General features: G+C 48.5%; 1 protein-coding gene across 3 annotated transcripts in view; it reads left to right on the top strand.

Moving 5' to 3' along the window:
• Nucleotides 1-16,591, top strand: part of TSPAN11 (tetraspanin 11) — a 75,165-nt gene that overhangs the window by 18,080 nt on the left and 40,494 nt on the right. For all 3 annotated transcript variants that reach the window (XR_008663180.1, XR_008663181.1, XM_055315617.1), the window contains exon 2: nucleotides 14,108-14,202. Coding sequence is in view for 1 of the 3 variants with exons in the window: in XM_055315617.1 (XP_055171592.1) it covers nucleotides 14,119-14,202 (84 nt within the window). In the remaining 2 variants the exon portion in view is untranslated. The remainder of the gene's footprint in view (nucleotides 1-14,107; nucleotides 14,203-16,591) is intronic.

Genomic DNA, 16,591 nt, shown 5'->3' with positions numbered 1-16,591 from the left:
ACGGACTTAGCTTCAGCTGGGCTGGCAGGACCTGTGGCCACAGGAGTGAGCCTAGGGCCCAGCAGGCTTCTGAGAGTCATCGGCATTGGAGACATAGGCGGAACTGGGTGTGAGTGAGGTTGAAAAGGAAGGCAGGAGGCAAAGCACAAAGATTGGTCCCCACTTTGCTCCAGTGGGAGTGCCAGCCTTTAGTTAAAGAAGTGCACCAAGAAGAGGACCCAGCCAATGAGACTGAGGAGAGGAGACTTGGTGGTGTGAAGCACAGATTAGAGCAAATTAGAGATACGGAAAGGATTGGGAGAGGGTGGGGCTGAGACACCAGCAGGGAAGAGAGAGCTTCAGAAGGATGGTGTGAGGGCAGCCCTGATGGCCCAGCGGTTTAGCACTGCCTTCAGCCCGGGGTATGATCCTGGAGACCCAGGATTGAGTCCCATGTCAGATTCCTTGCATGGAGCCTGCTTCTCCCTCTGCCTGTGTCTCTGCCTCTCTCTCTCTCTCTCTCTCTCTCTCTCTCTCATGAATAAATAAATAAAACCTTTCAAAAAAAGGATGGTGCGGTGGGCTCAGTGGTTTCAAATTTGGCAGAGGTGAAGTGGCAGGATGAAGTCTGAAAAGCTGCCTCTGGCTTTGGCAATCAGAAGTGACTTTGGATGAGTGGCATGGAGGGGGCAGCTGGACTATCTTGAGCTGCTCAGTGACTGGACAGTGAAGTGAAGCTTCAGGCCTCGGTGGCAAAGAGAAGAAGCGCCTGGCAATCATTTGAGAAGGAGACAGGATGCAGGGCCACATGGGACTTGGGAAGTAAGTCAACCAGGTCAGGCTTGGGAGCCTTCCACCTGCAATTGCATCCTGGCTCTAGGCACTGGTCTGGTTGACGACCACCTCACTGGACTTCCTTTCTTCTCTTCGAGTGGGACATTATACAGAGAAGACTCCTGGAGGTAGGATTCAGTTAGAAACAAAGCTGGGCTTCTGTACCAGAGACACAACAGGGCAGAGAAGTTTCTTTTTCTCTCTTGTAACAGTCCAGGGAAGGCACGCTGTTCTGCTCCACACAGTCACACAGGGATCCGGGTTCCTGCCTTCTTGTTTCTTTATCATACCCAAGAGCAGGGTGTGGTCTCCAGGGGTGGTTCCTGGACCAGCATCATCAGTATCCCCTGGAAACTTGCTGGAAATTCAGATTCTCAGGCACCATCCCAGACCTTCTGAATCAGAATCTCTGGCCAGGTGGCCCAGCTGCTTATGGTTGTAAAAGCCCTCCAGGTGATTCTAATGTGCCCTAAAGTTAGAGAACCATTGCTCTGGTGTGCTCTCCTTCATGTGTGGTGGAAGCTGGGTTTCAGGCACATCTGTGGTCTGCTGTCAGGGGAAAGATCGTGGAGATGTGCAGGGGCAAGCCTGGAAGTGGCATTTCTACTCACATCCCATTGTCAAGAACTACCACTCAGCCAGATCTAGCTGCTGAGAGTTCTGGGACATGTGGTTGCTACGTAGGTGGCCACGTATCCACTTACAACTTCATTATAATGAGGGAAGGGAAGCAACTTTTGATAGACCACTAACAGTCTTGGCTATCTTAGAAATCAGATTTAAATCAGTTTTAATCCACTTCCCATCCTCTAGAAGAAAGAAGAGGATACCTATCTGCAGGTCAAAGTTAAGGCTTATATGTTTAAAAATGTACACAGGGGGCTGCCTAGGAGGTTCAGTTGGTTAAGCATCTACCTTCAGCTCAGTTCATGATCCTGGAGTCCTGGGATTGAGCCCCATGTTGGGGCTCCTTGCTCAGCGAGGAATCTGCTGCTCTCCCTGCTTGTGCCTCACACTCTCGTTCTCTCTCTCTCTCTCTCTCTCTCTGTCAAATAAATAAATAAAGCCTTTTTAAAAAAATTTACATGGGGGTGGGAGGTTGTCAGTCATACCAGCCCCCAAATGTCTGCCCACTAATGTATTTTGTCCTGCCCGGCCTCTGTTTGCAAACTTCTAATAAAAGTCAAGAGTCCACGCAGTTGGCTTCATCAAATGAAAGACATCCAGTCTCAGCACAGGGCGAGAGAGAGAAAGATCAGAAATGAGCAGCTGGGTGCTTGCCAGGGCAGCTGTACACACCTGCATCGACAGTGCCCTGCACAACTCCAGGGGCAGCCTCTCATGGGGCCCCTGATGTGCACAGCTCACCCTGGAGTTGAGTAATGTAGCTGCCCTGTCTTTGTTGCATTCCTATGAGCCACCCCTCTGCTGAACCCCAATACCTTAGGCTCTGGGGCCTTCCTCCTGCCCTTGCTCTTTACCATATAAATCCTGAGCATTCCCCGAATGGGCCACCTCCGAAACCTCCATTCTTGCTAAGGTAGGCTTCTCATGGAGGTATCTCCATGCTCTTAGTACCAAGCTTGGATAGAGAAATCAACTCTGGCTGGAGGTTGAAAAAAATACTTTTTTTTTCCTCAGAGCCTGATGATAGCCCAGACCAGAGAGTCTTGACTTTGACACCAACAGTGCCAGCGACGGATCTCTGGGTCTGCCAGAGGAGCCTCAGCCCCCTCAGTTGTAGAGGTGATGGCACCTGAGACCACTAAATGAGAGACCTGGCCTAGTCACTAGCTGCCACTGCAGGGGACTGAGGCTTCTAACTCCTGGCCAGGGAGTCTGGGAGGGCCACTAGGACCAGAGGTGGCTTCTCAAGGCTCTCAAACACCTTGTCTCCAAGACTAGAAATCTTACATTTCTGAAACACAGGCAGAATGGCTTGCCTCCTTCGGATCGGGCAGTTGTTTATTTAATGAGCTCCTTTCAGGTCCGGTGCACACACACTCCCAGCTCTCATGGCTTGGCTCCACTGCCTGGCTGCTGAGCCTTGTACAGGACGAAGGAAGGAAGCCGCAGGTGACTGGTGCTGAGGTCCCACTGGGGTGGGCCTCCGGGGCTCCCAACTCTCCCAGCCTCCACTGGACAGCCATCTCGAAGGGTGGGTGCAAAGGCAAGAAAAAGAAGGTGTGCAGTTCAGAAGGGGGTTATCTGCACACTCATCTTCCAAGCCTGTCAAGGCTGCCTCTCCTGCTGTGTGCTTCCTTGTGAGGTCTGATTCCATGAGGAAGTATCTAACCATTTACCGGGTGTTTCCCACCAGCAGGGGCTGTCCTGTCCCTGTTAGTGTGTCGTCATCTGGGTGATTTTCAAAAGGATTTTCTACTTTGGCATACCTTGGACAGAGGTCTGTGTTTCTCACCTGAGGCTGGAACTGAAAGATGAAGGGAAAGAGGGGATGGTGTGGAGGGGACACAGAAAGCTCTGGGGAGAAACAGCCAGTCCTTGGGCTGGCTTAACATCCACCAGATTCCTCCACATTCATGCAGGTTCAGGATACAGAAGGGATAGGGTGAGTTTTGCTTCTATCTTTTCATCATCTTTGACTTAGATGTCCAGGGAAACTGTGTGAGAAATATTTATATGACTCTTAGAAAATTCAGGAGCTTTCCCATGGCCCATGAGTGCATGTGTTCATCTGTTCATTCCTCCATTCAACATCTGGTGATCACCCGGGTGCTGTGGTGGATGTTCAGGGTACAGAACTGAACTCAGATTTTAGCAAATGATGTAGTTAAGAGAAATGCCTTAGACTCAGCGATTGGGGCTTGGTGGCCCTGTGTGTAAGAGCACGTAGGGGGTTGGGGAAATCTACAGCATATGGAGGGGATAGGGCAAAGAAATTCAGGGGCTTGGGGAATAATGGGTATTATTGACAAGCAATATGAGACAGTGGTGAATCAATATGAAGGCCAGGATTGAACATCTAAACTGGGACATTTTTTACATGAAAAGGGGCACTACCAATAAATATGTGTAGTCAGTAGGTGCAAATCAGGGTTGTACTGGAGACACTGGTATTGTGTGGGCAGACTGGAACATATGGTCCCTCCGAGAAGAGTCCACCTTGAAGCCAGACTGTCTGACTCTAAATGCCACCCCTGTTTACTAACAGTGTGGACCCTGGCAAGCTCTATGACCTCCATCTCCCTTTCCTTGTTTGTGAGGTGGGGATGATGCTCATGCCCACTCACAGGGTTACTGTGAGGAGTAAAAGAGATACTACTTACAAAGTGCTTAGAACTGGGGTGCCTGGATGGCCCAGTCAGTTAAGCACCTGCCTTCAGCTCAGGTCATGATCTCAGGGTCCTGGGATTGAGCCTCACAGTGTACTTCCTGCTTGGTGGAAAGCCTGCTTTTCCTTCTCCCTCTGCTGTTCCCCCTGCTTGTGTTCTCTCACTCTCTGTCAAATAAATAAATAAAATCTTTTAAAAAAAAGTTCTTAGAACCATCCCCAACTCATGGCACATGATCAATTAATATTAGCCATTGTTAATAATAGGCATAAGATCATATACACAGAGCCTTAGGTGATACAGAAGTGGTCAGTGAGTGAGATAGTCCTTCCAGTTTTACCAATGAGAGAAACTGAGGCTCACGGTCACCAGCAAGCCAGAAGCAGAAGTGGGGCTAGTAGGTGCAAACCTAGTCCTCTTGAGTCAAAGGAGTGAGGACTGGGTCATAGTGAGAAGAGAGGGAATGGGTAGGGGTACATCATCACCTTCTGGGCTTAATGACCTCATTAGTCCTGCTTTGATGACGGAGCCTTGCCCTATTGAGAGCCAAGATGAGGTGCTTCATGACCACTGTAACCCTTGCCTTTTATTTTATTTATTTATTTTATTTATTTTTAAATATTTTATATTTCATAAATATTTTATTTATTTATTTCATAACGTTTATTATTTTAGTAACATGATTAACAAAACTGTAGGCTACACATTCTTTTCAATGCACATGGAACTTCCACTGAAAGGAACGGTTTTCTGGGCTATAAAGCAAGTCTCAACAAATTTCAAAGGACTGGAATTACACAGAGCATGTTCTGTAGCCACAGTAGAATCAAGCCAGAAGTAAAGAAGAAAAAGACTACTAAAATATTCCCAAAATGTTTTAAAGGCAAGAGACACACACATAATCTTGGAGCAAGAAATAAGTTGCAGTGGGAATTAGAAAATGCTTCAAAATGAAATACTTTGAAGTGAAAACACCGCAAGTCAAAATGTGCAGAAAGCAACCAAAGCAGAACTCAGAGGAAAACACATAGCCTTGAATGCATGTATGCACTTTGAAAAAGATCTAAAAGCTATACAATTAAAACCTCTGCACTTTATATTTGTTAAGTTTCAATTTTAAAAGTTTAGAAAAAGAGGAAATCATCCGATATAACAAATTTGCACTAAAATACAAGTGAGTAATGTTTAATCATATCTACATTCTAAGGAAGACTTATCTAACTAAAGTGATTTTTTTGTCACACTTTCAGACTGGAAAATTTCAAGTGGTCAATGTAGGAGAGTTTAGGAACCTTTTGAATGGAACTTAGGCCAACCTATCCAGCAGGAAATTATATACAAGTTGAATTTTACGGTCACGTTGGGAGAAACTGAGCTTAGAAAGTAAGATGTTGATGAATGATAAAAAAAAGAAAGAGAGAGGGGGAGAGAGCAAGAGAAGACTAGGAAAAATAATGTCCCAATATATTTTCATAAGTTCAGACTGGGAAGTGGAAACCCAAGGAGCTTGTTCCTGGTGTCAGTGGGCAATTTCTAGGGTCCAATGTATAATCCCAAATTGATTCCTCTATACTTCTATAGAAAACATAATTCTCTATAATTCTTATCCTGTCTCCTTCCACCACTGGTTACTTGATTTTGAGCTCACCTTATTATTAACCATAGTTAAATCTTACTAATATTTGTGTCACTCTTTATTTTTAAAAAATATTTTATTTATTTACTTGAGAGAGCGTGAGCATGATCAGGGGTGGGGGGCACAGAGGATAGAGAGAAGCAGACTCCTCACTAAGCAAGGATCCCAATATTGGGGTTTGATCCCAGGACCCTGAGATCATAACCTGATCCAAGGCAGACACTTAAATGACTAAGCCACCCAGGCGCCCCTGTATTCCTCTACTTTTAAAATGACCCTCCTGTCTGAACCAATCTGCTATGTTCAGGTAAGGTCCTGATTTTTTGTGGTGGATTCTTCTTGTCACCAGGGAACAGGTGTCCTGTCACGATCATCTAGGTAGAGTCTACTAGCAGGTGGGTGGGCTTAGGGGCAGGGGCCGTGAGACACTATCTCCAGCTCTCAGACACATGGCCTCCGGCTAATGTATTCTCTAGGGGTTACCCACACATTTTCCTCCATTGGAGAAGCTCTTAGGGAGTTGGTTGTAATGATCCCTTTGTTTTTGTGTAGCACTGAGACTAAGAAATTACAGTGCACACAGTTCTTGTGAACTCTCCATCCTGCCAGATCTTCACACCACCCTGCAAGGGAGACAAAGCTGGCCCAGCATCAGGTCCATTTCACAGAAGAGGAAGCTGATGCCCAGGGTCACACTGCTGGCATTCACACCCGGTCTTCTAACCTGCTGACTAGTTATCATTGTGTGTTCATTGATGCTTGTCAGAAGAACTAGGGAGGTCCTCATTTCATGGGGTTAGGCTACAATTTACAAAAAGACCCAGGAAAAACATATGAAAGGGTGGTCCAAACCTCAGTTTATTTATAAATATGGAGAACAAGGAAAAAGCCAAACCACCTGTTTCAGGTTATGAATGGAGCCCTGACTGATCCACATAATGCATGTTGGCACTTGGAAATGAAGTAAAAAAATAACCCATGTACTTAGGAGAACATCTCTCTCTGAGTATAAAGACTAAGACTTTTTAGTGCTAGGATTTTAATTCAGGTTCCGCCTACAGCACCATCCACATGACACTATAGTTAGCAATCGAACCTTAAGTTTGGTCCAGAAGAGTTGCCCACATTCCTTTACCTGCACACCAGAAGTGTGGTCATATAAAAGTAACTGGTGGTGGCCCAGAGGCCCAGGCCACCCCATGGCCCACTGTAGCCCTAGCAGCTGCCAAGTCCTCAGCCTTGAAGTCGAGGAAATGGAGGACCAGGAGAGTGGTGTCCCCCCCGCCGGGTTCCCCCAAGCAGTTTGGTATCTTGGTGGAGACAGCCACCATGGTACTCCTGACCCAGGCATGCCAGCCCTGCCTGGGGTCTCTGCCTGAGGAAGGCTTCCTTGTTCTTAGCTTCAACCAGAGGCCACCAAACTGAAAGAAGTTACAAGAAGCCAAAACTAGAACTGTCCAGACCAAAGTAAAACATCTGCATCCACGATGCTCATGTCTCTCCACTTTCTAGTTCCATGTCTTGGTTTCCTCTTCTGTAAAAGGGGTAGTATCACCATCATGGGATCCTATTAGTAATAAATTACTTACTGCACGTACAGCGCTTAGCTCAGTGCCTACCTAGCACGACGTAGTTAGCACTTAGCAAGTGTTTAATTATTATTATTATATCAGTCAATCAAAATCTTGTTGGTGGCCATGGAACTAGGAGACCAGATCTCTCCCCTACTACCTATCTGCAGCATGACTTTGGCCCTGTGTCATCCACCCCCACCCCCCCACCCCTCCACGCCTACCCCAGGCTTGGCTCGCTCAGTTCTCAAAAGGCTCCCTCAGGGCCCCTTTGGGCATCTTTCAGCTAACCTATTCAGAGGGTTGGAGAAAACCCCGCTTTCCTGATGGCTTTGGAAAGACTGTCTACCCACCAGGAACGGGTCCAGCAGGTGGAAATTAAATGAGAGAAAGACAAAGACAAAGAAGGACAAAGCTGTCTGTATGCGGGAAAGAAGCACGCTACGCAGGACTGCAACCAGGCTTCATTAGGAACCTAAATTAAGTTATAAATTCAACCACTCAGATTGTGTTTTTTCCTTTCCAACTGTTTTTGCCATCCTGCAGGCATGGCTGCTTCCTGGCCGCAAACCCAGAGGTAGAAACTGGCACTTACTGAGCGGAAAGGCTGGGGATGGGGTATGGTCTGGTTTGTCCCTAGCATATGCACACTGGTTTTGTTTTTATTGTAGAATCACTTCGCTCCCCCGGAGTCCCCTCCGCCACCTCAGATACAGGGTGCTCACCTCTTAGGAGGTCGAGAGTCAGGACCCCCCCCACCCACCCTGAGCTGCTGTGAATGGGAGCAGACCCAGAAGAAGTCTGTGCAAGACCAGAAGTAGAGAGTGGAGGGAAAGGGGAGGAGTCACAACTGAAGTGTGGCAGCAAGACTGGGCCCAGCTCCTAATCTGATCTGTTAGCCTTTCTCTGCTGTGCCAGCCAGGCCTCTCGGCCTCTGCTCACATCACACCGTCCCCGCTGCCTGAGCAGCCTTCCTTCCTGTTCTGCCCACAGTAACCTCAAGGACCAAACATCCAGATCAAATGTCCCCATGTGGCAGAATCACTGCCACTTCCTCTGTGCCACCATCAGGGGGTAGGGGTCATCTGCATGCCTGTCCCCGCCCCCACCATTGCCCTGAGCTCTGTAGGACTAGCGCCAGTGGTGCTGAGCATGGCTCCTGGCACCTCCTGGGTGCTCCGTGCACATCTGTTGAATGAGTGAAGGTTGGGGCTGGCCCAGGGGCCAAGTGTGCCAATGTACTCACCTGTGACTTTGACAGTCTGCCTCCCTTGCCACCCATCACCGTTAAGGGACTCAGCTCTGGCTGCCAGCAGCCCACAGGAAGGGTCCACTCTGCTCCCAGCTGCTGGCCCTGGCCTGGCCCTGTGCAGCACGAGTTCCCAGCCAGCCAGCTGGGCTCTTTCCACATACCCTTTATCTTTTCTGCATTTGAGACTCGTTTCCTCGGGGCGGGGTGGGGTGGCAGTAGAAGATATCATGATCCCCAGTTCTCACAGCTCATGACTTCACACATCTGGCCTGATGAAAGTCCCTCAAATCTATCCCTTCACCATCAAGGCGTGTGCACTTGCTTTTCTGAGAATCCTGTCCTCTGGTGTAGGTCCTGACTGTGCCATTAGCAGCCCGAGGCCTCTGGCTGCCCTTGACCACCGGCTTTGTTGTGTGCTCAGAGCCTTGGCCTGGAGGGACAGGCACTCTGAAGTCCCATTACCAGGCTGGCTGGGAAATCTGACATTCAGCAGGAGCTGCGTCCCAAATGTGAATTCTGTGCGAGAGGTCTCTCTCTCTCTCTCTCACACACACACATCCCCCCTCCCCACTCAGTTCTGTCTATTCAGATGCAAAGGATTATCACAGTGCAGGGTTATGGACCTGCAGACATAGAAGGGGCTTTAAAGAACTGTTTCAAAGTGGTCCTCAGACCAGCAGCAGCCACAGCGTCTGGGAGTGGGTGACGCATCATCTGGTTTGCCTGGGGTGACCCAGGTTTTAGCACTGAAAGTCCAATATTCTGGGAAACCCCTCAGTAGGTGCTGGGCAAATTAGGTCATTAGCCACCCCAGATAACTCTGACCCTTCTCAGGAAGGCCACTGTCCTGCCCTCTAGATGGGAAAATAGATTCCCAGAGAAGAGAAGTAAGGTGCCTACATGCAGGCAGCAAGAAAGGGCCCAAGCCCAAGCATCCCACCTCCGTGTGTAGCTCAGCCACCCCGTCTTAGGCCGCACAATGCAGCAGACGCAACAAAGTCGAAATCGGGCAGCTTGTTAGATTTTAAAAACACTGAAAAGGACCCAGACCAGTTGCTGTTGCAGGTGGGCACCGCAGTCAGGTGGGGAAGGTGAGGAGGGACCCCACTGACCCTGGGGCATGTGGCTGGCAGCACTTGCAGAGCTGGGACTCCAAATGTGGGCCACCTGGGAGCCAAGGCCCAGAGGGAGGAGCAGCAGGTCTCCTAAGAGGCCAGAGAAGACATCAGCCTGCCTGAAGCGAGGCCCTAGGAGGCACCGCCACCTCTTCTATGTTCTCAGACTAGTGCAGGACTCCACGGCAGATGCTGAGCACCACCTCCGGGGGTGGTGGGAGTTGAGGGGAGCAGGTGTCTCTGCCTTGCCTGCCCCGACTGTCTGCCTCTTGCCTCTTAAGGACACTGCCTCTCATTGGTTCAGGAAGTGCAACTCCCCTGGACAGAAGTAAAACCCACTTAGAAAGTCTGCTCCCTGCAAATCCTCAGACACTCCTCAGAACTCTCAGAGGCTCAGAAGCCCTGGTCCCTCCATACCTGTTGGGTCAGGGAGCATATGTTTCCTTTTCTCCTCTCCAGGGGCCACTGTGGCCATTCTCACCCCCAGAACACCCGCCCCCACCCCCACCCCTACCCCTCTTCCCATGTATTAACTCTCTAACCACACCGGAGGCCAAGGAAAACAAGGTCCTGTAGAGGGTGTACTCAGGACAGCTATCGGCCTGCCTGGGGTCCCATCTGGTAAGTGGGCTAGGCATGCCCCTCTCCTAAGATGGTGGTTGCTTTCCCTTCCCTGTCCACCTGTCCCGGCTCACTAAGCAGTCAAGTTAAGGGCATGTGGTGTCCTGAAGGTGATGTCGACTGGCAGGAAGGGGTTCAGTGAAGTCATCTTTGATGGGACTTGCATTTCAGAGAGTCCCCTGGCAGGCGTGGACGGGCTGTGGCTGCTGGGTGCCCAGAGACCAGGTAAGAAGTTAGCATTGCAGTCCAAGAACGAGATGGCAAGGTCTGAACCAGACCCGTGGCAGCAGAGATGGTGAGCAGGAGACAGACACCCACAGGCAGGCAGTGAGTACCATTAAGAGACAGTGGGGGAATGACCCCAGGGAGGGGGAAGAAGGAGCCACAGGGGAGGTTGACGTGCAAAGGAAAGACTAGGAGGACGGGGGAGTGCGGGTCCCAGAAGCCAGGGGGCAGGGGCTGGGCCACAGTGCCACATGCTGAGAGAGAGCCCAGTGATGTGAGGTGGTGAGGATTCAGCTGTGCCAGAGTGGCATCAGTGCAGGATGGCAGTGGGTTAGGGATTCGGGAGAGGGGACTCGGGCAGATATTTCCAAATGAAGCCTAGGGAAGCAGCCAGAAGAAGGTCTAAGGTAAAGGAGCATGTTTGCATTGAAAAAAAAGGGAAACTTGTGCATACTGATTTCCCTGAGAAAGATTGCCCAGCTCTCAAATCATCTGAGATTCAAGCTTTTTTTAAACTATGACTGCTCTTTTCAACTCGTAGCTCAAAGTGGCTGCTTGAGCTGCAGTCCTTTAATCAACCTTCCAGGCAGCAGGAAGAAGGAAAGGGTGAGGAGAGACATGCTCCCTCCTCAGTCTAAGGATATTTCTGATTATCAGATATAAAGAATAACATTTATTGATGACAAAAGGATCGATCTACCAGGATGATACCAAAACTCCAACTCTGTATAAATAATTGCAAAATGTCTCAAGTAAAAATGAACAGAACTGAAGGAGAGACAAATTCATGGTCACTGTGGGAGTCTTTCAACAGAGAGAGGGACAAGCAGATACAAAATCAGTAAGGAAATAGATGTGAAGAGTGCTGTTAACGAATTTGGCCTAACGAACACACAGAGTTCCGTACCCTACAACGGCAGTTTTCATGTCATTTATTCAAATGCACGTGAAACATACGCCCCCAAAATGAGAACTCTAAGAAACTGCGTACAGCACTTCTGCCTACATGCCAGGAGTTAACCCTGCTGCACCCCACAGGAAGGGGTGCCAGGCAGTGTCTGCTCCAGGTGGCCAGTACCCACTAACGCTGAGGGATTCGGGTCCTGAGGCCAACGGAGAGAACACGTATCAAGGAAACCAGCCATCTGTGTCCCTTCCTCAATGCCTCCCCCGGTAGCTCTGGTTCTGAGAGCCACGCCCAACTGGTAAGACCTTGGGCAGCTCAGACGCTCTGCACTCTCTCCTGCCTCTGCCTCTTACTTGCTATGTGACTCTGGACGGGTTATGTAACTAGCTAAGCCTCTGTTACCTGATTTTTCAAAATGGAAGTAACTTGTACTTCCTAGGTCTGTTGGGAACATGGGATAAGATAACGTGTATAAAGCACTTAATTCTGTTCCTGGCACATAATAAGTGGCCAATAAATGTGAGCTGCACAGACAGGTCAGGTAACTTACCCGAGGTCACACAGCCGAGAAATGACAAGGCTAGCTTGTAGATCCAAGCATCTGGCTCCAAGCTGGTACTGCCAACTTCTCCAGGGCCTCTGCCACCCCCAGAATGGGGCCCTACCTATAGCAGAGGTGCAGTGGGGGATAGGAAACTGCGACCAGCAATTAGTCATGTCATTTTAGAGAGTGTTAGTGGGGACATTCCGTCTCTGCAGAAGGTCGACTTAATGAACCCAAAATTTCCCATGACCCTGACATTCTGTGGTTCTGTCTCCACCACTAATGGGTGAAATTTTACCTTTAAAAATGTGTTTCTTTTTGTTAAATCCTGTCTTCTGCCTCAACTCCTTTTTCAGAAATACGATCTTCCTTTAGAGGGTCCTGACTCCTCCAGTTTACAGGTCTAGAAGAGTCTGTGGCATGGTTCTGTGGGCCCTGTTTGGGAGGAGAGCTACAGACAGGAGAGGCCAGGCCCCAAACAAACTGTCCAGTTCCTAATGGCCCACGCTGGTGCAGAGGAGCTCTTGTCAGGGCCACCTGTGGAATGACCGCATAATAGCTCCGGTTCCAGTCGCCCAGCTGACCCCATCTGTCACCATGTTTTGCACATTTTTTTATAGGCTTCCTTTTTTCTCCTTCTGTATTTTTTTTTCCACCACACTGCCTCTCAGACAAAATTGGAGAAAAATGGGTTTTGTCCTTTTTTAACCAGAAGACTAAAACTCTTATATTACCTTCTTCAAGTTCTGCAAATAGAAATCCCAAATAAGCCACCTTTTCCTTTCTCTCTTCCTCTCCCTGTCTTAGGAGCCCAGGAGCTTGAAATAAAAGGCAGAATGGTGGTTTAGGAGGAATGATCTGGGCTTGGCCCAGCACTGACCCAGGAAAAGGAGTGGGGTGGTGGCAAGGAGGGGTGGCTGGAGGGGGGCAGTGAGGGAGAAAGAGATGTAAGGGAGCAAAGCCAGTGCCCCATTGCTTATGTTTCTAGATTAAAAGAGGTTCCAAAAAAATTTAAAAAAAATAATAAAAGAGGTTCCCTCAAGACAGCCAGTTACTCAGGGAGCAGCCACTCTGAGTGTTAGAGCACAGGCAGGTGCCTAGGAGAAGAAGAAAGTACAAGGGTCGTTGTTCAGAGTCACTGAGAAGCACTTAGGACTACCAGGTGCAGTGAACCTCCTCTACCTGTGTCACCCCACCTGTGTCGCAGTTCCCAGGGACTCCATCAGTGGGCATCAGGACAAGGAGAGGGAGCATGTCTCCAGGGCAAACACTAGGAATTTTAGGGCTGGAGTCCTGGGTCCTAATCCCTGCTATGCATGCTAATAGTAATGGCTAACATTTATTGAGCACTTAACGTGTGCCAAGGATTATGCTAAGCACCTCACATAGATTTAATCTTCTAAACAAGCCTTCAATGTAGGCATCATTATCATCTCTGCTACAGATGATGACACTGAGGAACGGGAGGTTGCATGACTTGCCCAGAGTCTCGCGTATCTTGTGGCAGACCTGGGTTGAACCCAGGGAGTCAGACTGCAGAGCTCTTGTACTTCCTTCTGCCAAATGACTAGGTCTGCTGCTCTACTTCCTCGTTTGGAAAGTCGAGGTACAGGGGACCAGTGGGGTGGAGTGGGTGAGGTTGAGGTCCTTTCCAGTGTGGACTGTCTGATCTGGAGCTCATGCCTCACCTGGGCACACAGAGGTCCTGAGTGCCAGAGTCCAGGGCCAAGCAGGCATGCCAGGTGTGCATGAGGAGACGTGTGTGTGTGTGTGTGTGTGTGTGTGTGTGTGTGTGTGTGTAAGACAGGTACATCTGTGTCCTGTGACCCTGGTGACACAGCAGAGGGGAGTATGAATGCAACAAGACCAGTGCAAAGTCTGTAGGAAGACTTGTAGGTTAGAGTCATGGCAAAGGGGCAAAACCAAGATCCAGAGAGCCTAAAAATTCTGCCCAGTTCACGTCTGTTGTGCATCCGTCAGCCTTTACATTTCCCTGATCTTTGCTCCCAAGTTTCATACCCACAGCCTCCGACCCACCTAGCCAAAGAGGCTAGGAAGGGGCTCTGGCTCTGGGAAGGGCAAGGTGGTTCTCCGCAATGCCCCCTGCCAGCGCATGTGTCTTCTTTGCAGGCCCAGCAACCATGGCCCATTACAAGGTGGAGCAGGACGACTGGCTAATCGTCTACCTGAAGTATTTACTCTTCGTCTTTAACTTCTTCTTCTGGGTAAGTGAATTTGTGCACACACATCCCCTGGCCCAGCACGGAGTGAGTCAGATCACCTTTGCTTTTGTGAGTCACCACTCAGGTTGATTTCTTCCAAATCAAAGACCACCCATGGACAAATTCTGCCTACTTTAAAGCAAATATGTACATTTGCTACTGAGGGGGAAGAAAAGAATCTGGTCTGCAGGTTGGCGTAGAGTCCGGACCACATGGCATCTGAATAGAGGATGCATAAACATCACAATGAGCTTTGTGTTCAGCCTGCTGTACAACGGGTCCAGCTCTTTCTTCCCTGCTAACTTGTTGTACCAGTGCCTTGGGGGAAATGTGCCTGCCTGAAATAATTGCTCATTTTCCATGGAAGGCCATTTGCCTCTCATGGTTAACATTCTCCAAGCCCAGGGAAGAGAAACCAAAGTCCTGGGGCACAAGGCTGGGGCCATGGGAATGACCGCCATGGTGACTCCTCTCAGGAAGCTTATTCGCTGAGGTCTTCCAGGAGGAGTGGAGTCTGTCTACTTGAGGCAATTATCAGAGTAATTGAGAGCAGAATATCATCGGTTCCCCCAAAATAACCAGACCCTGGAATGCGTGTATGTATTTTGTTTTACAGTCTCCCTTAACTTGGAGAGGCAGAAGGGTCCTGGGAGAGCAGGCTTTGCTGTTTACTAATGGGATGACCTGGAGGCAAGCCGCTTAACATTGGTTGAGTCTTTCCCAGCTACAAAATGGGAATCATTTCTACCTGCTTGGGATTTATTAAAAATAAGACAACAGGCCCCAAACGGAGTCACTCATGCTAAGCTTAATGTCACCAAACCGATACTTACAGTCTTGGCTCTCCTAGAAATGACATCTTAAACCATCAATCAGGAATCGCCTGATGAGCACTAGTTAGGTAACCCACCTGATAGACCCTGCCTTCCCGTAAAGGGAAGTAACCTTGCAATAACCAACCTGCTTCTCTGTCAAATATAACAGCCTTATTCCCACACTCATCTGGCTATAAAAGTCTTTCATTTGGTACAAACTCATTGGAGCTCCTTTCTATCTGCTAGACTGACTGCTGCCCAATTGGAATCAATTTCTGCTCAAAGAAGCTCTTAAAATGTTTAATATACCTCAATTTATCTTTTAACAATTCGATTAGCAGGTGCCCTAGAATGGTACATGTTAAGTGCTTTGCTCGGTCTCTGCATGTAGAAGGCATTCCGTAAATGCAGCATTTCAGATATGTTAGCAATAGAAGGCCTGAAAAAAACACCAAATCAGCCTGCTGAGAGAGCAGATCTGAGGTTCCTGCTTCCCCAGGGAAGCAATGCCCTCCCTTGACAGAGTCTTAGAAACATCTCCGAGAAGCAAAGGCACAGATAGGTTATATCTGTGTGTTCCGGGCCTTTCGCTAAGACTAATGAAATTGCTTGAGATGGGGCAATGTGTTAAAACCCCAAAGGATCATGACATGGTAGTTAAGGATTGGTGGGCACAGCATGGCCAGAGTTTGGGAGAGCCTTGGAGAGTAGACGCTCATTTGATGCTATCTGTTAAAAAGTGGAATCATTTGATGCTTGTTTAAATGCCTTTTGCAAAGTCCCTAAAACAAACAATGAACTTATTTTATTTGCAACTTTTATCGTCTTGAGCAAGTGTTACCTGGAATAGTAAAGCTGGGTTGATGAAACCAGCGGACTAAACAAAGCCACGCTGATGCGATCAGTAAGCTGTGTGGGTGCAGGTAGTTTTGATTCTTAGAGATAAATCCAATAGAGTGCTTAGGATTCTCGCTGAGTGAGGATTTTTTTTTTTTTTTTAGGAATAAGTATGCTTTTCCGTATCATAAAAGCCTATCTCTCCACCATTGATGATCCCTGAAATACCGAAAAGTATAAATAAAACAAAAATTGCCTGTATCTCAGTAAATTAGCTTCATAGGGCTGCCATAATGTAGTATCATAAACTGGGTGGTTTTAAACCATAGGAATTTAGCCTCTCACAGCTCAGGAGGCCATAAGTCCAAAATCAAGGTATCCTTGGGGCCATGCTCCCTCTGAGACTCTGGGTAGAATCTTTCCTGGACTCTTCCTAAATTCTGGTGGTGGCCGGCAATTCTTGGCATTCTTGGGCCTGCAGCTACATGATTCCAATCTCTGTGTCTGCCAGCCTGTGCTGTTCTTCCTGCGTGTCTCTGTCTTTATGTGGCATTGTCCTTTCCTTAGAAAGACCCTACTCACATTGGATCAGGGCCTACCCTGATGACCCCATTGTAACTTGATTCCATCTGCAAACACTCTATTTCCAAATAAGGTCCCATTCACAGGTCCCAGGGTTAGGACTTCAACAAACCTTTCTGGGGACACAATTCAAGCTATAATATTCACCACCTAGGGAT

This window comes from Nyctereutes procyonoides, unplaced genomic scaffold (assembly GCF_905146905.1).
Source record: "Nyctereutes procyonoides isolate TBG_1078 unplaced genomic scaffold, NYPRO_anot_genome, whole genome shotgun sequence".
Taxonomy (NCBI): Eukaryota; Metazoa; Chordata; class Mammalia; order Carnivora; family Canidae; genus Nyctereutes; species Nyctereutes procyonoides.
This window is presented reverse-complemented; position numbering and strand designations above follow the sequence as displayed.